This window comes from Miniopterus natalensis, chromosome 9, assembly GCF_054644295.1.
Source record: "Miniopterus natalensis isolate mMinNat1 chromosome 9, mMinNat1.hap1, whole genome shotgun sequence".
In the NCBI taxonomy this organism is placed as follows: Eukaryota; Metazoa; Chordata; class Mammalia; order Chiroptera; family Miniopteridae; genus Miniopterus; species Miniopterus natalensis.
The window spans coordinates 24,800,795-24,823,253 of NC_142089.1; the positions used below are offsets into that span (position 1 = coordinate 24,800,795).

General features: G+C 41.7%; 1 protein-coding gene and 1 long non-coding RNA gene across 2 annotated transcripts; both read left to right on the plus strand.

Annotated features, from left to right (window-relative positions):
• The first annotated feature begins 928 nt into the window (after positions 1-928).
• On the plus strand, positions 929-20,918 carry YBX1 (Y-box binding protein 1). Its single transcript, XM_087820368.1, has 8 exons — positions 929-1,208; positions 1,888-1,951; positions 12,317-12,350; positions 14,975-15,064; positions 15,363-15,665; positions 15,962-16,044; positions 19,627-19,892; positions 20,523-20,918. The coding sequence occupies exons 1-7, from the start codon at positions 1,043-1,045 to the stop codon at positions 19,859-19,861; spliced, it is 975 nt and encodes a 324-aa protein (XP_087676494.1). The 5' UTR covers positions 929-1,042; the 3' UTR covers positions 19,862-19,892; positions 20,523-20,918.
• Positions 7,669-11,714, plus strand: LOC148092403 (uncharacterized). Its single transcript, XR_015715026.1, has 2 exons — positions 7,669-11,043; positions 11,159-11,714. It is a non-coding gene; the product is annotated as an uncharacterized LOC148092403 (long non-coding RNA).
• Positions 20,919-22,459: the final 1,541 nt, after the last annotated feature.

Genomic DNA, 22,459 nt, shown 5'->3' on the forward strand with positions numbered 1-22,459 from the left:
TGAAAGTGGAGGATTTCAGCCACAGCATGTGGCAGCCTCAATTATAAATCGTTTGTGAAACGCGGATAGTAATCCCTATTTCACGTGGCTGTTGTAAGAATAAGATGCAAGGAAAATTACTAGTTTGCTCAATAAACGTGATTTGAAATTAAGTCTGATTTGTGGACAATACAAAAAACCGTGAACACTTAAGCCGCTCCATACGAGCCTAGTAAGATGGATGGGAGAGCAGGTCCTCGTGGAACACGCCCGCCCTCCGCCCTAAATATGCTGAGCAGGGGCAGCCTCAGAGCCCGCCTGGTCCCTCCAAGGTGACTGCTCCGCCGAAAGCGGACGCTCTTTGCGTCTGTTTACGTCTGTTTCGGAAACCCTCGGCTGTGCAGGGGGTACAGGGCCATTGTAGAAAAGACGGCTCTCATTCGCAGTAATGGTCTGAGGTCACAAGGACCGTCTTCGGAGCAGGGAGGGCAGGCGGCCTTCTCTCTACATGGGGCTAAGGTGTCGAGGGGCTTGGAAAGCCCTTCGGTGACCGGGTCATACCGGCTCAGGCATTTGGCCGTGCCTTTCCTATGACCAAGACACGACCCTGGACGTGTAGCTACACGTCCAAGCTGCAGCCTCGTGAAAGTCATGTTCTCTCTGCTCGTCCTCTCGGGTACTCTATGGTTCTCGTGGTGGCTATTTCTAGTTCCGGTCTCTATGGCGGCGGCGGAGGCAGGAACGGTTGTAGGTCGGCCGAATTAGCCGCCTAAGAGCCAATGAAAATGGAGGAGTGATAAAGTCTTAGCCAATACAAGTCCGGAACTGGGTCAGGTGGCCAGATTGACAGCACTCCTAACCAGTGAACGATGCTTAGGGCGGGTCGATCGCAGGGCTTATCCCGCCCGTCCCGCCATTCTCGCTAGTTCGATCGGTAGCGGGAGCGGAGAGCGGACCCCAGAGAGCCCTGAGCAGCCCCACCGCCGCCGCCGGCCTAGTTACCATCACACCCCGGGAGGAGCCGCAGCTGCCGCAGCCGGCCCCAGTCACCATCACCGCAACCATGAGCAGCGAGGCCGAGACCCAGCAGCCGCCTGCCGCCCCCCCCGCCGCCCCCACCCTCAGCGCTGCCGACACCAAGCCCGGCACCACGGGCAGCGGCGCAGGGAGCGGCGGCCCGGGCGGCCTCACATCGGCGGCGCCTGCCGGCGGGGACAAGAAGGTCATCGGTGAGAGCCGGACGGGAGCAGGGGTGGGGCCGTAGAAGAATCTAGCGGCGGAACCGTTACCCGAAGCTGGGCGAGCCGGCGGGCGCGCGGCCGGCGGGGACCCACTCGGCAGCGCGCGGCTGCCCCTCCCCCAGGCCTGCGCCCTCGCGGACGCCGGCCCGCCCGGTCCGCGTGCCCCGCAGGCGCACGCGCGCAGCCTCCCGCGCCCCTGGACCCCGCGTGGCCGCGCGCCCCTCCCCCCGGGCGGCCGCGCGCCACCGACCGCGTGTGCGGCGGGGTCCCTCCCTCCCCGCGGGCCGCGTGCGCTGGGGCCCGCTCGCCGTTCCGTCCCCCATCCGTTCCCTTCCGCGTGTACCCGGAGGGCGCGGCGCGCCGCCTACGCAGGCCGGAGTGGGCCGGGCAGCTTCCCCTTTCCTCACGTGCTCTGCGCCCCGCAGCCCCCGCCCGCTGTCTCCGTGCGGATTCAGCTGAGCCCCGCGCAGCGGCGGCCTCGAGCTCTCACCCACGTGGACCGCGGAGACGCCGTGGGGCCCGGAGCAGGCTCCAAAGAGAAAGGCTGTCAGGTGGCCGCGGGCCACCACCGGGAAGCGCACGAGGGACCGGATGCTGAAGCGTGGCGGTTTAAAAAAAAAAAAAAAAGCGTGCCTGGTAATCGTGGGTTTATTTTTTTCTCCTCCAGCAACGAAGGTTTTGGGAACAGTAAAATGGTTCAATGTAAGAAACGGATATGGTTTCATCAACAGGTGAGCTGACCATCCTACCTTGCACGCTCTGCTCCAAGCTGCTGGCTTTGCGGACTTGGGATTGCTTAAGCATGCCTAGATTACTGCCTCTGGTGTGTTACTAGGGAGAATTTTGTTTCCCTTGATGACTGAAAGGATTAGTGGATCTAGAGATTGTCTTTGTTTTGCAACTAAATATTAATCTAAAGCTAACTTAAAAGGCTTGTTATGGTACAACGCAATTTAAAAGGCAAGCAGAATGAGTGAGCCATCTGATAGGGCAAACCGATGAAACTAAGATCTAGTATAATTCTGTTAGACTGGCCCACTGCGTTTCTATGCTTGTCATCATTTTATACGTTATTGAAATTGGTATTTGAAAGCGTGACCCATTGATTAGTTTATAGGTTATTACAACTTGTTAACCTTCGGGGGGTAACCTGATTTAACAATGCAAGTGTATGAGGTCTGGTCATCTTGACTAAGGTTATAGTGCCTTTGTCTAACATGTCAACATACACTGTTTGAAAGCCTTAGGTGAATTTCGTTTTAGGACTGCTTTGACAACAAGAGTTGTTTTCATTTGCTCATAGAGTAAGTAACATCTGGAATAAAATGGCCTTGCCTTCCTCGATAATTATTTCTTGTACTCTTGTCCCAAAATAATACCTGTTAGATCAGTTTTATTAAAGCTTATCGGAGTGGCCTTAGTCCATAACAACAGTTTTCTTCTTATTTGAAGGCAAAGGTACAAACTACATCTTTTGGAATAGTGCTTAGAATTGTTTGTAGCGACAGTGATAGTAAGGTGCAGTTTACTCACAGTACTCCGTGGTCTCCCTTGTGAGCCGGGCATCATTTCCAAGATGGCTGCCAAGGCTGGAAGTGCAGTTACATGGGTGTAGTGCACCCTGTATGCTAATAGTATTGGCATGATACAGTCGTCTGAGCGTTTTCTTACATCCTTGCTTTAGAAGACATTAAACAACTAGAGGTTTAAAAGAACGCAAGAAGTAATACCGAATGTTTATGAAATGGACAACACTGCAGGAAACCAAATGGGCAAGATCAAGTTTAAAGACAGACATAATTGGCTGCTGAAAGACCATTCATTACTCAACCATAAAGTATTGGGGGGGGGGGGCGCAAAAGAAATTGTAAGCACTGATGGTCTGTTTTCCACGTTTGCAGTTGTGGGGAAACATTTTGTTCCAAAACCTTTAGGAATTTTCCATCTATTCTTACACTGCCTGCCTTCCTGACAGGCGAAGGCAACATTTTTCATCAGTTTTTTGATAATGGGTTACTAGTGAGGAAGGCAGGCTTTGGTGCTCATAGTTGATCACTTTTTAGTTAACTGATCTCTGAATTTGTTAAAAGCATTTGTTAGTATTTCCAGCGTAAGAGCCTAACCCTTAACAATGGTTTTTGAATTTGTGTGCTTGCTTTGGAAGGGTACAGATTTCTGAGGTCTTCCTTCCCAGCTTGGGTTCATTGGGTCGGGGGTACATTTTTAACAGGAATTCCAGGTGATTATGGCTTGTGGGTCATACCTTGAAAAACATTGCTTTTAACCTTGACCCAGTGTAATAATAGGATATCACTTGCTTGCACAGTAGAAGGGACTGTAATTTGCAGCCTTTTCAGTGGTTAGATTGTAGTTTGTGCTTTAAAAAATGTAGCATGTGCCTTCTGTTGTATTTTGTTAAATGGACATAGGTTATGATATTTTTTTCAGTAAACAATATCCAAGATGAAAGAGTAGTTCTTTTACATTTATAAATTTTTATTTTATGATATGCCATTGCTTGAATATTTCTGTTCTGACTTGTAATCAACTCAATTGGTCATCCTCCAGGGCAAAAATCAAAATTGGTTTTTGATGATCTTTTGTTTGGACCATCCAAACCTCAACTATTTGGTCAAATTAACTAGTTAAATGTGCTTTATATTTCTAAATTGGTCCTTTCAATGATTCTGAGACTCCTGAATAAAACTCTCTAAAATCTGGCTGCAATTAAGTCCAGGAGAGGTTTCCTTGATTAAGGGAAAATGCGTGTCTTAAAGTTACTGAGGCCAACGGTTAGTTCAGTATGTAGACCCGCCTAGAGACACCTGGGGTGGGGGTGGGGGGTGAGAGACACACAAGTAAGTGCTTTTTCTGAGAAATTCATTTTGTTCTTTGTGTACTGAGTCTGCAAAAGATAATTGGATAATGTGGTGGGGGGGATCGTCCCCTTTGTTTTTTATTTTATTATGAAAAACTTGACTCAGAACTGTTGAAGGTGCCATTAGAAGGATGGTGCAGGGTCAGTGGTTTCAGGATTTGTGTTCTGCTGTTTTAAACTAGAAACATGGTTTTGTCCTCTGCTGCCAGCTGTTGAAGATTGACCCATGCTCACCAAACTTGTAAAAGGTTGGCCATGAATCGGTGACAATTTATTTTCAGTGGGACATGTATCTCTTATCATGACCAGAATAGGAATACTTTTCTCCAGAGTACTTAAAATGCTAAATTAATGTTTCTAAGGTTTATGGGTGGGGAAGGAATTTGGAGCAGAGACTCAAATAAAGCAGAGGTCACAAACTGGTGACCTAGTAGCTAAATCTTCCCCCCCAGTGTTTTGTTTGGACAATACTTAAAAAGAAATGTAATTACTGACATTTTAAATTCAGGAGATAGCACCAAAAATATACAGAATTTTAGCTTTAGGGCCTTATAATTCCATGTAAATAAAAAATTCTGCTGGCTATGAATATTATTACCACCTTTAAATGAGGCATACATTCTCTTTACCACAAGTGTGTCAGGCTTTGTTCTCTGTTGATTTCCCTTCCTGCCTGGCCTTGTATATGCATTTGAATTTATTACTCATGAACTAAGAAATTGTATAATAAACCTAGCCTGGGAACAGCTTAGCTATCCCTCTTTACAAAAATACTTAGTCTTGGCTGTCAGGTGTGCTCTCCCTTGGCGGGGGTGGGGGGAGTGTGGGTGTCCCTTTCTTGGGAGTCCATGTGTGTATGATAAGTAAAAGTAATGTTTATCAGATACTTCCCACTATAAATGCTTTAAAGGAACCGATCCATGTAATCCTCAGACCTTTGAGATACAAGTGCCATTCTGAGGCACAGAGAGATTGAGTAAACTTGCCCTACCTAGGAAGAGACTAGCTAGTAATTGGCAGAGCTGGGATTTGAACTGGATTTTCTGACTCTGGAGTTTGTGTTCACTTGACTGCTGTTATACTGTCTCTGAAAATAGACCCTAGTCATCCTCAATTTGGTTGTTGTCCACATAGTTACAGATAATTTCTTAGGGTGGCTATTCTTAGCTATTAAAGGCTGAAATGATCTCTAGTGTGTCACTGGAGCTCCTGTGTGCTACTAGTCCTCAGATTTGAAAGCTTTCTACTTTTCACTGCCTGTTTTTGTGTAATTAGGAATTGCTATACTAGTACCAGTTTAGGGTACAGATTGGCTTTACAAATTAAAGGACTTGTTTAATAGCTAATATTGGGAGGCAGTTAAGGAATTAAAGGAGAGAACATCATATCTTAATTTCACTTCTGAATCCTGTTTTACTGATTTTTATATGGCCTACAAGCTAAGAATGAGTTTTACCTTTTTAAAGGGTTGTTTAAAAAACATTAAATAGCACCTGTGACCCCACAAAACCTTAAGTACTGTATGGTTCTTAAAAGGAATGGATTTGGGGAAAAGAGGCATAAAGAGATATTTAAGTAGTTTCCAAGTCATGTCTATATATTGGTTTCTTCAGAACTGGGCTCTTATGACAATGACTTGTATACAGAGCACTTTAGGATTGATTTAGATGCTGGTTTATGTTAGCAACTGATCTGAATGAAGTTGGCCAGAAGTTATCCAGTGTTCACTGATAACTAAAAGTCACTGATATGTAAAATATTTTCATCTTAAACTGTAGAATAGAAAACTAATGTATTCACCTTCTGCTTTCCTAGTACTGGGTCAGTAACTGCTGGGTTTCCTACCCTCCAAATCTTAGCCCTTGGAAGCATCTACAGTCTAGCTCACCTAAGGCAAGCAGAATGGTAAAAGATACTGTGGGGAATTAGGAGTGTGTTGTGTCTCTGCTAGGTGTGTGGAGTGCTTTAACAGAACTCATAGAACAGTAAGTGGGATTTGTGATCTTATGGTCACCTGCAGGGCTTGGAAATTGGTATTTGGATACTTTTGGTTTACAGTGTGCCCCCCTCCCCCAAAATGTATATACGCTTTAAAACAGCTGATAGCTCAATTGATGTTTTCTTCTTCTCAGATTTAACCCATTGGAATTAATAATAATATTCAAAGTGTGTATACATTTTGTGGGGACACCCTGTAGATGACAAATCCTAGAGTTTGTTTTTGTAGCCGAAGGGTTATTGATTAATTTACACAGTTAGGCAAATTAAGCTGTTAAAAATGGCTTGGTATGGTAATCTGCAATAAGATAATAGCATTAGAACATTTAGTTACAGCTTAGATAAGCTTCTGGGGTACGTCTCATTTAAACCAATGCTGGGAATTGGCAAAAAAAGAAATGTTTCCTAAAGTTTTTCGGATATCTTAAAACCCTTTTAAATCTGTATTGATTTCATAGTATAGCAGTTTAGTGCTGGCTACGTTTTTTTTCCCTTCATTGTGCTACGTCAGGAACTATTAAAAAGACTTCTGTTTTCTTTAAATCCCAGCAGGATTTCTTCCTTTTTCTTTAGCATGCTCCTAATTTACAACAGTCTCTCTCTTTTTTTTTTTTTCCTTTCTTGCCTTTTTTCTTCAGCCTCTTGCTATCTGTGTGATTCCTTTTTTTCCTTGAAGTCAGTACTGTGTTCTCATTTACTGAATGACAATACTATTTCTAGATAGGTTCAAAAAAAACACACCACCTGCCAACTGGGTTTTTCACTAAAAATTTTCAGTAGTAAATAATGCCCTTACTAACAAAAGGTGGAGTAGAGAGATCTTGCAGAGTACACATGCTGCAGGAGGAGGTGACTGGCGTGTGATACACAGAATGACACTGTTGGAATAGTAAGATCTGTATGTCCAGTACAGTAGCCATAAGTGTAAAATACGCATCGGCTTATAAAGACTTAGTATGACGAGAGAAGTGTAACATAACTTCCATTTTTTTATGTTGACTATTTGTGTTGAAATGATAAAATTAATTTTGCCGGGTTTTTGGTTTGTTTTGTTTTTTGTTGTAGCTACTAGAAAACAAACTTAGATACAGTATTTGGTTTGTATTTTGTTTCTATTGGACAGCAGTTCTAGGAACCAGACTGCACGTAAAATTATTTCAAGTGGCAGCAGTATGAAGGAGCTTAGGTTTGATCATAGTGTGGCTTTCGCTAGGTTTTTAAAAAATGACAGTTATCAAACATTAAATAGGTGTAAAGTCCCACTTTACAAATAAGACGACTTGCTCAGGATCGTGTAGTTAGGAATGGAATAGCCATCATTCCAACCTTGGTTTCCAGTGGTTCTAGTAAGGAGCTCTCAACAACTGCTTTATGTAGCACCTCCCCCCGCTCTCGCGCCTCATTTGATTAGTATGGCATAACATAGTATAATATGTAGAAAGCCATATGTGGTAATTCAACTGCTGTATTGGATTGAATGGTTTCCAATGTTACTGTAGATCAGGGATCAAAAAACTACCACTCAGCTATTTTTGTGTGGCTTGTGAGCCAAGAATGGTTTTTACCTTTTTTGGGGGGGGGGGGGGGGTAGCAAAACCTTGGTCTAATTACGGAGAATAATTTTGTATACTGCAGATGAGGAAGTATCAGGGATGCTTGTGAAACCATACGCAGTAACCTACCTCTAAAGCTGTAAAGTCTAAAGATTTCCCAACTGGTCCTTCTGGAGTTCTCAACGTGGTAAAGACCAGGGCTTGTGGATTCAAATTCTACTGTGAGTAGATGACCACATGCTTCATTTTCCTCATTGTAGAAGGGGGGGGGGGGTATTAATAATAGCATCTATCTCAGGATTGTGAGGATTGAATGATAACAGATAGTTAAAGCATTTGGCACTGTATCTGGAACTTAAACCCTTAGTAATATAAGCTGTTATGTATCTGGTATAGTTTTCCCGTTTTGCAAGTGAAGAAAAAGATCAGTGAGGAGGAGACAGCTTTCCCAGGTCACACAGCTGTTCATAGTAGAGGGAGGATGAAAAGCCAGCTTTGCTGTTGGTGCCGGGAATTTCTGGGCAGTCATTTAACAAGTTGCAGCTTAGACTGATTTAATGCATCTAAACCATAGTATTCTGTCTTGACTAAAAACTGAATTTGTTGCTATCAGATTTCTTTCTAAGATCCAGATACATTTTAATCATGGTGCATGCAGTAGCTCCCTCTCCCTACCCCACCCTTATCTATGGGGAATACATTCCAAGTTCCTCAAGATAAGATTTGATCACACTACTCAGAACACCTCGGTAATTTCAAACTTACAGGTGGTTTATTTCTGGAATTTTTCGTTCAATATTTTCAGACCACGGAAAGGGAAACTGGATGGAGGGGTGCTCTCCTGTATTTCCTAGTAGGCTAGTTTTGGGTCAACAGAATAAATAAGTACTGTGTTGTCTGACATGACATCAAACAAGCTTGTTTAAAAGTTTGAAAACGTGGATTATGAAAGTCTAAGTAGTGGGCAGTAATGTCCTCGCTCTTTACATTCATTCACCACTTAATTCACCCAGAGCAATTTCCATTCCTGCAAGCTCCATTCATGGTCGGTGTATCATTTTTTTATCTTTTATACTGTATTTTTACAGTATCTTTTGTGTTTAAATACACAAATACTTACATTGGGTTTATAGTTGCCTACAGTAACATCTTGTACAGATTTGTAGCCTAGGTTTGTGTAAATGTACTCTGCATGACAAAAATCACCTAATGACATATTTCTCAGAATGTATCCTTATTAAGCAACACATGACTATATAAAGTAAATGCTATACAAATAGTTATTATACTGTATTTAGGTAATGATGACAAGAAACATGTCTGTATATGTTCATTCAGTATAGATGGCAACCACTGTAGACCTACCTACATAGTATACATCAGCAACAATGTAACACTTCTCCCCTCAAAACCCCCCCCCTTCCATGGGCGCCGTGGTTGGTTGAATCCAGGAGTGTGGAAGCTGCAGGTGCAGAGGTCCAATTGAGCTGTTGCCCAGGAGATGACATTAATCTTGTGTGTATTGCTTGCACTTTTGGGGCATGGGGTACAGAGAACTTTATTGATAGTGCATGACAAAGTACGGCTCCCTAAGCTCCTTCCCTTCTTCAGGAGGTCTGGCATGGAAACTGGAGGTCAGGAGATTCTCGGTGTATTGGATCGATTTGGAGCGAGGACTCCCCAATAGCCGAGGGCCTCTTTTGCTGGGCCTGGTGGTGCAGGGGGCTCTTACTCCTTGAAGGCCATGTGGACCATAAGGTTCACCACCCTGTTGCTGTAGCCTAGTTCATTGTCATACCAGGAAATGAGCTTGACAAAGTGGTCATGGAGAGCAATGCCAGCCCCAGCATCAAAGGTGGAAGAAAAGTTAGTGTTGCTATTAAAAGTTGCAGAAGGAAGCCTGGTCCTCAGGATAGCCTAGGGTGCTCTTGAAGGGGCCCTTGGACACCACCACCTTTTTAATGTCATTGTATTTGGCAGCTTTCTTCAGGTGAGGGGTCAGATCCACAACCAACACATAGGGGATAGGGGGACAGAAGGCCATGCCAATGAGCTTTACATTCAGTTTAGGGATGACCTGGGTGGCTGTGAAGGCATGGGCTGTGGTCATAAGTCCCTCCATGATACCAAAGTAGTCATGGATGAACTTGACCAGGGGGCCAAGCAGTTGGTAGTGCAGGAGGCATTGCTGACGTGACAACCTTGAGGGAGTTGTCACACTTCTATGGTTCAGACCCATCCCAAACATGGGAGCAGCAATGATGACCTAGTGGGCTCCACGACATATTCACCACCAGCATCACCCCATTTGATATTGGCAGGATCTCATTCTTGGGAGGTGGAGATGGACTTTCCATTGATGACAAGTTTCCTGTTCTCAGCCTTGACTGTGTCTTTGAAGTTGCCCTTGGTAAAATCATACTGGAACATGTAGGCCATGTAGTTGAGATCAATGAAGGCTTCATTGATGGCAACAGGATCCACGTCGCCAGAGTTAAAAGCAGCCCTGGTGACCATGCGCCCAGTACAGCCAAATCTGTTCACTCTGACCTTCACCATCATGTCTCAGGGTTGTGGCTGTCTGTCAAGCAGGAGGAGCAGAGAGCCGCCTTGTACTATTTTTAAGAAGATTGTCCTGACTAGATAAGTAGTTTTGGTAAATTTTCTAATATAAACCTGAAATGAAATTTATGAACGACTTTTATTTTTATGGCAGTGTATGTTTTGATACGTAAATACCTATTTGCAGCTTCTTTAGAAAGGGTGAATGCTGCCACAAATACGGATTGATAAAAAGGGCACTGTATTGGCTGCCCAGATACACTCGTAGCATTATTTATCATCAGTAATTTTTTTAAAAATCCCTCTCCATGGAAGGTGCTTATTTAGTAAATTTAATGCATATTGAAAGAGTGGGAAAAAAAAATGCTAGGTTCAGAAATCAAATAATACATTTGCTTACATGAAAGTCAAGTAGGGTACCACATAATTCTTTACCTAGTCATCCAGTAAGCGTGATATCCTTCACCCATAATGCAAATAGTGCCCCATCTTTGGAACAACTTTAAATGCCTTGTGGTGGCCAGTACTGCCCCTGTTGGGAATCACTCTTCTAGAATTTGTCCACCTTTCCTATTTTCTCTACTAATTTTCTAAGTTTCTACCAATTTTTTGTTTGTCCCCTTAGAGCTTGAAAATTCATCATGCCGGACATGAAAACTAATTAGTAATTGCTATGGAACTGTTTGTAGATGGACATTATAACGAGCCATTAGTTCCCTAGGTGTTCCTAATATTCAACTAGCTTGTAAGTCAGCTTTCAATTACATGCTTTGAATAGCTTTTGCAGTTTGTGTGTGGGTTTTTGTTTGTTTTAAAGATTTAAAATTGTCCTGTTCCCATAAATTAAATATCCTCATGTTAATGATATTCCAAGTTATATGGATTCTTAGGTGGATGCTTTGCTCCATAGATCAGCAAGGAGTCCAACAGTAAGAATAAGAATCTAGCTTTTTTTTTTCTTTTCACTTTTTCAGTCTAAATTTGTGTCTTTTGTTTCTTTTGTCATTAAACAATAGAACTGTTGAGCCCCCTCTCACTCTGGTTTACTAACAGAATGAAGAGGGTGGGCAAACCCCACCAGTCTGGAAATCTGTTTCTCCTCCAGTGGTTCTTGCTCCGTGGTATCACCACCTTAGCCCCAACCCCAGACCAAAATCACAAATAATTCCCCACCTTTCCCTCACTTTAAAATGTTAAAATCCATTTATCCACAAAGTTTTTCCCATTTTACCTCAAGACATATCAAATATACTTAGTCACACATAGCCCCTAGTCTAGAATTCTGGAGTAGCTTTTGTAATTAACTTCTTGGCTTCAAACTTTCTGTAATAGCAGCCACTCGATTTTAATATCCAGTAATTGTATCGTGTCGCATTCCTCTGCCTAGAAGCCTGTACTAGCTTTTGTATCTACATGATTTTCAGCTCCTGTTCTTATCCTCACGCAGCCGTATTACTTATGCTCCAGTCAGTCTGAGCTCAGCTTGCTTAAAGTCCTAAAGCACGTAATAGTGGAAGCTCCATTCATCAGTAGTTTGACTGGACTAATGATTGATGTGAAATGGTGCCTAACATGAGGTGAAAGGGGGGCTGTGTGTGCTAGTGACGTGCTTAATTCACCTTCAGATTCATGACAATATTGAGCGGGAAACAGTTTCCCATATCCCCCATGTTTACACATGCACAAGATTCTTAACCATCCTGCACCCATGCTCTAGAGGTGGGAATGGTGGGGTGTGCTGGAACATTGGTAATGGTTAGTGGGATAAGGAGTGGCAATCTATGTTGCTAGTCACTTTGATCCTCTTAATGGCTTAGTGCGTCACACTTTGGTTTCTTAGACTTTGTTTTATCCTACAGGTGATGTTAACAACTATTGGCAACTGCTTAGTCTTTAAAGCAGAAATCATAGTGGCTTACTAGTTTTGTTTTCATTGTTTTGTCTCATTTTTTAATTTCCTAATGGCTGGTTGGCAGCCCGGAAGTCTCTAATAGTAGGAAAAATAGGTGTGGGGGGAGATGCATAAAAGGATTCGATGTATTCTTAATCTGGCAACATGAAGTGTATTCCACTTCTAACTTGTTCAACTTGGTTCTGTCTTGCAGGAATGACACCAAGGAAGATGTATTTGTACACCAGGTGGGTCCTTGTACGGATATTTATGCTCTGGCTTAAGGCTTTTGAGAAGAAAAGGGGGAGGGGTCTCAACTATTGATTCTTGCAAAAATAATGTTAAATTCAACCACCAAGCAATGTATTTAATTCCCATAGGAAGAGTGGTAGCATACTTAAGTGTATACATTGAAACATTGGCAATTCACTTTTAATTAAGATAGATGTTTCATATTGGTGGTATTCTGTTAATAGTTACAGCTTTTTAAAATGTTGAATTGCTTAGGTCATTACACTAAATTTTTAAACATAATTTCAGGTGAGCAGAAAAACCTCCCCTAATCTAAACTTGAACTTGAAGGTGTTTCCAAATGCTATTAGGTTTAACTCTATGGTGAGGACAGGTCGCAGTAATCATGGGGGGAGTAAGACAAAGCTGCAAGACATTAATTTGAAGTGAATGCTGGAAAACTAGCAGAGTAACATGGCCCTTCTATTTATTCTAAGGCACTTGAATGGGTAAGAGATGTTTTTACCTTTGGAGAAATTTGACTGGCTTGGAATTCTTAGAAATCCTTGCTAGTTTAAGGCTAAATGAATAGGCAGTATGGCAAAGTTGGTTATTACTCAAATAATTTTCAGATTGACTTTAGTGTTTTGAGACGGAAAAAACTAACAGGGTAGGTTCTACATGCTCAATTCTCTCAAGTGCCATTTAATGAAAATATTTTTGGAAAATGCTTGAGCATTAAGGACTTTATTACCATAAGCCACTACCAAGTGAACACTTAATATCTCAGTGACCCATACATTAAAGACTCCAGTGGATTTGAACGTCTTCACAGGTATGCGGTGGGTAGGGTATATGTGTACTATGTGCTTTGTGGTTCTTTTTTTTCCCTTACTAGGAATGTTGAAATAACTGAAAATCACTCTTAAGAACTTTTTTAACTACTTTTTTCCTACCATAATATGGACACCAAAAAACTAAAGTTAATTTCCACACAAGTCTTTTTCAAGCCACAGTGAGCTTGGGAAGGGCTGTCTTAAGCTGGTGCTTTGTAGCTCTCTTGGAGTGTCCTAGACAGCATTCACTGGCAATCAAGGGGAAGCCAGATCAATTTCTAGTATATCCAAAGCCCTGTCAGACAATCACAGGGTCAATATGAGTATGGAAACATTTCAATTCTAAATATAAACAGGACTGCCCAGACAAAATGTTTTAAAACAAGTGTGTGTTTTATAAAATTGAATGCCAACTCCCACCTGTTCCTTACTGGCCTTCCACATGTTCAAAGGAATATGCGGACTCGGGAGCAAGAGACAGCGAGGCTCATCAGGCTCGCCTGTCAGCAACTAAAGGCATTGGGAGATCGGGGAGGGCATTGGTGATGCTGACTGAAATAAGAGTTTAGGCGTTTTAATTATCCATACTTCTGCTATCCCCTATGACTGCAGGTAATTTAGAGTTGGCTATATATGAAAGGTACGAAAACTTTGTGACAGTTTAGATGACAGATGAGATCAATTATTTGGCTGAACGTGTGTCACCCATTTGTACTGATGCACAAGGTGTCACCAAATATTCTCTCCTTATTTTGGAAGTGGTTTCAACATTTACTTGTTTCTTGGGACTTTGGCTGCTCAGGTCTTAGTGATGTATCAAGAAGACTGCAGTTCTGAGCAACTTAGCTTATTAATTAGCTTCAGATTGTTGGTTGTCCTGCCTCCTTTGGAATGGAAACGCGTGAGTGATCCTGTATTGGATACCGCTGTGATGTAGTGGAATGAATATGGAATTTGGGGTCCCAAGAGCTGGATTTAGAAAACCCTACATTCTGCCACTTATTATCTGTGTGACCTTGGACAAGTCACCTAACTTTTTAAATCCTTTTTTTATCTGTTAAAACAAAAGGAGTGATAATACCTCACATCATCTGTCATAATGAGAGCGAATAGGTGATGTGTGAAAGAACTTTGTAGAAGTACTACTCACAATGTGAGGTATTATTCTTTCCCTTTTACTTTGTCCTAGCAGTCTGGAGAACAAATAAATGTGAGATTTATTGTATTGTGGGGAGGTAATAACCAACTGTCCCATGCAGTTAGATAATGTAGTTAACATGTGAATTACATGCCATTGAAGTATTACCACAGACAGGTTGGAAGGGATTTTGGTTGATATTTGTAATTGAGTGTGACATGGTAACACAGGGACAAAGTTGGTTTGGTCAACTTTGAAGCATGCAAAACTAAACTCGCCTGTCATCTAAACTGGCCCTGTGTGGGCTAGCTTCTACTATTAAGTGCAGTCTTTGGGGGATAGATTGGTATCCTCATTTTGTTCAAAGCAACATACAATGCTTTTGCTAAAAGCATTTAAATATGTATATATTGTGTCTTGAGTGTTAAATTACTTGTTTTAGTTTGGAAAATAGTGGTAAAATGCTGGGGCCTTGTAAGACTAGAGTATTTTGGTTGAGGTTGGGGGTAGTATTGGTCCCTGTTTTTGTAAATTTATTGATGGTTTGGTCTTATTTAAAGCTAATTTTAAGTGTATATCCAAGCTGAAATGTTGACTCTGGTACATTTTAAATGAAAAAGCACATTGTTCTCCCTGTTAATCTATTTTTGGAATGTGATGTTACTAGACTGCCATAAAGAAGAATAACCCCAGGAAGTACCTTCGCAGTGTAGGAGATGGAGAGACTGTGGAGTTTGATGTTGTTGAAGGAGAAAAGGTGAGGATGCTTTTTGTGTAAAGGTTTGACTTCAGTGTGGAAATATTTTGGAGATCTCATCCACTAGGATGGTGGCTTTAATGTGGATGGATGGGTCAGGTGAACACATGAACACAGGCGCATCAAGCCTAATGTGCTGGCTGCAGTTAGAGGGCAATCTCATCAGAACAGTGAGGAACTAATATTCAATCACTTCCATGCACCCCTGGCCACAGACTCTTTTTTATTTGCTTTGTGTAAATTGTGTTCAGTGTACTTAATTCTGTTGTCACTGTCAATATATGATGGCTTTTTGTAGGGTGCGGAGGCAGCAAATGTTACAGGCCCTGGTGGAGTTCCAGTACAAGGCAGTAAATACGCAGCAGACCGTAACCATTATAGGCGCTATCCACGTCGCAGGGGTCCTCCACGCAATTACCAGCAGAATTACCAGAATAGTGAGAGTGGGGAAAAGAATGAGGGATCGGAGAGTGCTCCCGAAGGCCAGGCCCAACAGCGCCGGCCCTATCGCAGGCGACGGTTCCCACCTTACTACATGCGGAGACCCTACGGGCGTCGACCACAGTATTCCAACCCTCCCGTGCAGGGAGAAGTGATGGAGGTAAGTTACGCCAAAACGGAAAAGAATCAGCAGCAGTATGTGGTAACTTTTGAGAGGATTGCATTGTAGGCATTTTCTTGGTGTCTTGCCTATGTTGGACCTATAGTAGTTGTAATGGGAAGCATTTTTTTAAGTCCTAATAAGAACCAAAAGGACTAATAATAAGTTGCTAGCATGGTCACAGTTACTAAATGGTTTTATTTATTTTTAACTCCTGTATTTGGACTTTGGATTTGTCTTGTTGGGTTTTTACTCCATTACTGATCCAGTTGGCTTGATTTCCATTGTCTTTTCAGGGTGCTGACAACCAGGGTGCAGGAGAACAAGGCAGACCAGTGAGACAGAATATGTATCGGGGCTACAGACCACGATTTCGCAGGTATGGTTTGTATTTTTAAAATTTCTCCAGCATATTTTAGGGCTCAGCAACAACATGCTTCTCCTGCAGCCTTTTTAAAGTCATTTTTCTGTTAACATGTCACATTTTTTTCATCAGATGCCTAAGAAATAAACCTGAAGTCGGTTATCTTTTTTTTTTTTCTTTTTTTTTTTTTTTTTTAATATATCTTTATTGATTTCAGAGAGAGGAAAGGAGAGGGAGAGAGATAGAAACATCAGTGATGAGAGAGTCATTGATTGGCTGCAGCCCGCAACCCGGGCATGCGCCCTGACCAGGAATCGAACCCCGATCTCCTGGATCCTAGGTCGATGCTCATCCGCTGAGCCACGCCCGGCCGGGCTGAAGTCTGTTATCTTTGAGAAAATGTGTTCCTTGCATCATTTTTGCTGGCTCTGGTTAAAAACAGCTTGCATAGATGGGGTCTGCTTTATACGTGTTTTTGTGTATGTGCTTCGTTTTCTCATGAAGGTATGGAATTTCAAATTTTCTGTTCTTGAACAGGCAAGAGAATAGTTTAAACTGCGTAATATTATATCTTTAAGACCTTCTTTGAGTGGGTCTCTTTGAATGGTAAAGATGAACATTACCTTTGAAGCACAAGGACTATCTGAACTGTACTACATCATAATTAAAGAGTTGGGAGTTTTACCTCTGGAGGTGGCACAGTTTCCCATTAATCACTTCTCAGTTTAGGTATATACTTCCTGTTAGTCACCTCAAGGTTGCAAATATAATCAGTTTGTGGTTTCTAAAACTAACAGGCAAGAATCAAACCAGTGCATTAGTAATTATCCACCTGATGATCACTTACATACCAGCCTTAACTGTAGATGCCCAAATAAGTTTTAAGAAACAAGTTTTTTACTATGAAAGTACCCAAAATACATTATAGAAGTCTTCACAATACATTGTGACTCTACAGGAGGGGAGGGAGGTGTCTTTGAGTTTTGTATTTTTTACCCAGGATGGATCATTCAGTGAACCTTTAAGAACTAGGAAATCCCGTTTTGATTATACCACTTCTAAGTATATGTATAATGAGAGTTTTGCAATGGCGCAGTGTCTGTAATGTATTTTTCCTTGTTTTTATTGATCTGTGTCCTGTCTTGAGTTTTTCACTAACAAAAATGGGCTGGAGTTTTAAAGTTTGTCTAAAAGAGGCTCTCATGGCAGTCTCTCCATTACATCCATGGATACCAACAACAGAATCCTCTCCACCCACACCCCTCCCAGAATTTTTGTTACATTATAGAGCTGCTTAAATTTTCTGCTTAGTTTCATTGGTGTCCTTAAAAATAAAACATGATTTTTTTTTTGTTTAGTGCTTCAGTTGTTCTTGTTTTTTGTTTGGGGGAGGTTTTTTGCAAGAGAGAGAAACATCATTCGGCAGCCTCTCACACTCGAGCCAACCCGGGATGGAACCCGTCACCTTTTGGTGTATGGGGTGGTGCTCCAACCAACTGAGCCACACTGGCCAGGGCAAGTGCTTCAGTTTTACTGTTTGCCTTTTGGTTTAGTTGACCTAATGGTCTTGTTTGAATGGATCGATTAGGTGACAGTGCCAGATAGTTGCTATGTTGACACAAATTGCCATAAAGTTTACAGTGAATCCATTGATGAACACAGGGCTTTCCAAACTGTTTACCCAGGATTTTATCCCCCCAAAATGGTTAGTAAATGACATGTACATGGGGCAGAATCCTGATTGGTGTATGTCCAAGAGCATATTGAAGTCTGAGATGAGTATAGGAGGAGTTTTGCTGAAAGGAAGACAAATGAGGTAGCAGTCAGGAAAATCCACATTTATAGACTGAAGAATGCAGCAGGACAGTTGGCAGGAAAGTAATTGCTGAAATTATTGTGTTAGGATAGGATTTTTTCCACAAGTAGGAGGTTGGTCTTATGCTAGGAACCATGGGTGTTTCACGTGTAAGAAGCCCAGAGTAGTACACAAGCACCACTGTGTTAGTGGAGTCAAAAGGAGAGGTAAGAGAGGAGGTTTGAAAATACTTGTAATAAAGATATAAAATTATCTCTAGAAGAAACAGAGGGAATCAAATAATAGAGTAGTGATCACAAATTTAAAGTGAGCGCACTTTTTGAACCATTTTGAGGAACAGGCTCTGATGGGGCGGAGAGTTGGATTTGTCTGGCGTTTGTTTATCCAAATGATACTAGGGTTGGGGTTGGTGGACTTTGTATTGGGTGAAGAAAAGAGGAGGATTTGGCGAGAGTTATGGACATAGGTGACAGGTTCACTGGATTATAGATCCTAGTGGAAAGGAGGTATGGGGGGACAAGAAGGGATAAACTTAGAAAATGGGAAGGGGTGATTGGAGAGTGGACCGCTTGAACTTGAGAAGACCCAGGTAGGAAACCACAGGAGATTTTTACTCTAACAGGAAAAGGATAGTAAATGGAATGTTAGCCTGACGTGAAATTTGAGGACTTGGGGTTTTAGAAAGAAATGGGGAGAATAGACTGAGAAGTCACAGTGGTGGGGTGGGACAGCCACCACTTACAGGCTGCAGGGGAAAGCCACAGCAATTTTGCCAAAGACCATAAGTTCAAAAAATACATTATATATATGGAAAGGTTTTCAGGAGAATGGGGTAGTGGTTGGGGGAAGTAGGTGGGAGGTTGGATTTACAGGTGAAACGGAGGGTAGAGCTCTAAATGGAAATTTTATAATCACCAGCAAAAAAAAGTCACAGTGTCTTTTCTTGGTTGATTAAAACTCCTGATACTGTTTATGGTTCTGATAATCTACTTTTAGACCATGGAAGATAATTGCTAGAATGTAACAATTGAACTCTTTTTCTTCTAAGTGTGCACAGGCTCTGGTGTGGTTTTTGGTGGGTTTTGGTTTGTGGTTTGTTTGTTTTTTTAATCACCAAGTTATGCAACCATTACCAGTATCCTAATTCCAGGCATTTTTCATCACCTTCCAATAAAGCCCTCTCCATTCCCCTCTACCCCAGCCCCTGGCTACCACTGATCCACTTTCTGTCTCTGCATTTGCCTAATTTGGACGTATCATACAAGTAGAATCACATAATGTGTCTTTCTTTTACCTGGCTTCTTTCACTTTGCCTATTTTTAAAGTTCATCCATGTTGTAGCATGGAGCATTCCTTTTTTTGGCCAAATCACATTCTATTCTAGGGACATCACATTTGTTTCTTCGTTGATCACTTGTTAGACACTTGGGTTGTTTGCCTCCTTTTTTAAAAAAAAAAAGAAAAAATTTTTTTCACATCTTCACCATCTCTGGTTATTTCTCGACCTTTTGATTATGGCCATCCTGGTGGGTATGAGGTGGTGTCTCGTGCATTTCCCCAGGGACTTATACTTTCATTTATATGAAGAGGGCATCTTTTCTTTGGTTTGGTTTCTTTTCTTTTCTTTGGTTTCTTTGGTTTGGTTTCCTGCCTTTTAAAAGTCATTTCATGGTTAATTTTGTAATAGATTATGCTACTGGAAGAACCAGATATGGTGTTAAACTAGTGGGTAGGTTAAAGAAAGGTTTTATCATTGAGAGCTTGCACAATGTTCATTCCAGGGGCCCTCCTCGCCAAAGACAGCCCAGAGAGGACGGCAATGAAGAAGATAAGGAAAATCAAGGAGATGAGACCCAAGGTCAGCAGCCACCTCAACGTCGGTACCGCCGCAACTTCAATTACCGACGCAGACGCCCGGAAAACCCTAAACCACAAGATGGCAAAGAGACAAAAGCAGCCGATCCACCAGCTGAGAATTCGTCCGCTCCCGAGGCTGAGCAGGGCGGGGCTGAGTAAATGCCGGCTTACCATCTCTACCATCATCCGGGTAATTTAGCCTAAATGGCCTCTGGCCTCTGAGCAGTCATGAGTAGTGTTCATTAATGCAGGAGAAAAACCCCATTTCACATTGTATGTTGAATATTTGGGGGCTTTTCAAACTTTTCTGAATGTATTGCGTGATTTCACCATTTGAGAAAAGTTTGGCCAACCTTGCCCTAAGAAGTATGTTAATTATATTGTGTTATTCTGCATTTTCAAAAAGAAATGGGATAGCTACTAGAATTAATAACCTAGGTGATGACCACCAGTATAGTCTCTTTGGAGAAAGTGATGACTTTGACATATTATCAATTTCAAAAGTAAGGTATTCCTTATTACTTGATACTGAGAGGCTTGTAATTGTCTGGCTCTGGAATTAGCATTTTTAGCCAGTGATGCCTTTCGGTTTTGTTCCCTCTGTACTATTTTTTGGGTGGCAACGGTCATCCAGAAACCTATAAGTAACCATGTTGTCACAGCAGTGTCCACCCCTGTTGTAAATCACTGTCTTAGGATAAACCAGTTTGAGGTTTGTGAATGCCTTTACTGCTTAGCTTGATGTGACCTGGCACAGTTTGGTATACTGAAAGAGCATTACAGTGAATTGTACAAGATAATCTTTTTTTTTCTTTTACAGTTTAGTCATCCAATAAGAAGAAATGAATATGAAATTCCAGCAATAAGAAATGAACAAAAGATTGGAGCTGAAGACCTAAGTGCTTGCTTTTTGCCCGTTGACCAGATAACTAGAACTATCTGCATTATCTATGCAGCATGGGGTTTTTATTATTTTTATCTAAAGACGTCTCTTTTTGGTAATGACAAACGTGTTTTTTAAGAAAAAAAAAAAAAGCCTGGTTTTTCTCAATACACCTTTAAAGGTTTTTAAATTGTTTCATATCTGGTCAAGTTGAGATTTTTAAGAACCTCATTTTTAATTTGTAATAAAAGTTTACAACTTGATTTTTTCAAAAAAGTCAACAAACTGCAAGCACCTGTTAATAAAGGTCTTAAATAATTGTCTTTGTGTAAATTTCTGTCTTGTTTTATTTTGGTTTATGGTCCTTAGTAGGATCCTTAACTTAATTTACTGTGATAATCTGGTCCTTTTCCTCTTTGTAAATTTCTTTTGCTGGGAGGCAGTGGTAAAAGGGCAAGGTCCCCTCTAGTACAGACTAACAGTTCTAATCCCTGGAAACCACTTATTTCTATTCCTGTGGGAGTTATTTCAACCTGCCAGTTGAAGATACCCACGTTAAGAGTTAGTTATCCAGTGTCTGCCACAGAGTGCAGTAAACACACACTCAGCTCCTTTGAGTGGTCAGAAGAGACGGTAACAAATAATGTAATGCCCCTCGGCTGCTGAAGAAAGGAAAATTAATTTTGTGGTCTTAGTCCCCTTGTAACCTAAGCCTGTTCTGGCTATGTTTTTATAATGTCTTGTTAAATGTTCTTCCATTATGGAATAATTGATGACTACTGTCAAGAGACTCATTTTGGATCGTCCTTTGCCTGCTTTGAGGGGCAAAAGATGATGGAGATATAGAATAGGCTAGTTGGACACGTGCAAGTGTCCTGCAGTGCTGTGAGAGTCCAGGTGGTGGTGCCCCTTTCCAGAATGTGCTCCAGATTCACAGGATTGAGACGCTGGTAATTGGTTCTAGGGGACTGCTGAATAATGTGGAGAAATAACATTTAAATGGGCTAGGCTATTGTCAACACTCCGAAGCTCCTTTTCCAAATATTGGGCCAGCTCTTTGCCCTTTAGGAAAATAGTCTGTTAGCAAGAGTACAGTGGAAGATTTTTGTGATAATTTTTCTGCCAGTGTTATAAAACTGCTCTTTTTTATATTGTGTTCTGTTGCCCAGCACTTTGATGAATTCGTTCATCTTGTGTAAATATTAGATAGCTTATAACTGTAAGAGGACCCAGAGAATGCATTCATCTTTCTAGTAGCCAGGATGTGAGTTCAGAACATTAGTCTGCCAATCAGATGCACTAGCCAGCGTGAGACTGGAGAAGCCAGGCTTTGCACAAGAGCAAAGTGGTTTCCTCATCTGACAGCTCTGCCTCTTAGCTTTTGACAGACCTTGAGCCTCGCTCTCCAGCTTAACAATTAATGCCTCACATTCCTTCATCAGAAGACCTATGTGACTGGAGCAGAATTTGCATGGGAGAGTGGTAAGGAGTTGGGTACCATGTCACATCAGGCGTCGGATATGTTCTGTCACCTTTGGCGTGAGGAAGAAGAGGATGCTTGCTATCATGGTTTCTGTTGATACACTCGGGGGCCTAGACAGTAAAATGGTAGTGATTAGAAAGGAAATAAAACACCATGCATTGATACTGGTAACAGGAAAACCAAGAGTTTGTAGTCAAGCTAATGGTAATTTATTAGTAAATGGTTAAAACACATGTATATATTAGCTAGTAAAGAAACATGGTAGTATCAAGGAAATGTATTTAGGACTATATTTTCAGAATCTAGGAGAAAGCAAAAATACATTAAAAGTTGTTCTATTCATGGAGAGTGAAACATTTTCTAAGATTTTTATTTCAGAGAGGAAGGGGGA

Bases quoted from the DNA above. Each gene is read 5' to 3' on its own strand.
- YBX1 (XM_087820368.1), top strand. From the start codon at position 1,043: ATGAGCAGCGAGGCCGAGACCCAGCAGCCGCCTGCCGCCCCCCCCGCC. The intron at 12,351-14,974 runs GTGGGTCCTTGT...TGATGTTACTAG, and splicing joins AAGATGTATTTGTACACCAG to ACTGCCATAAAGAAGAATAA. The intron at 15,666-15,961 runs GTAAGTTACGCC...TTGTCTTTTCAG, and splicing joins TGCAGGGAGAAGTGATGGAG to GGTGCTGACAACCAGGGTGC.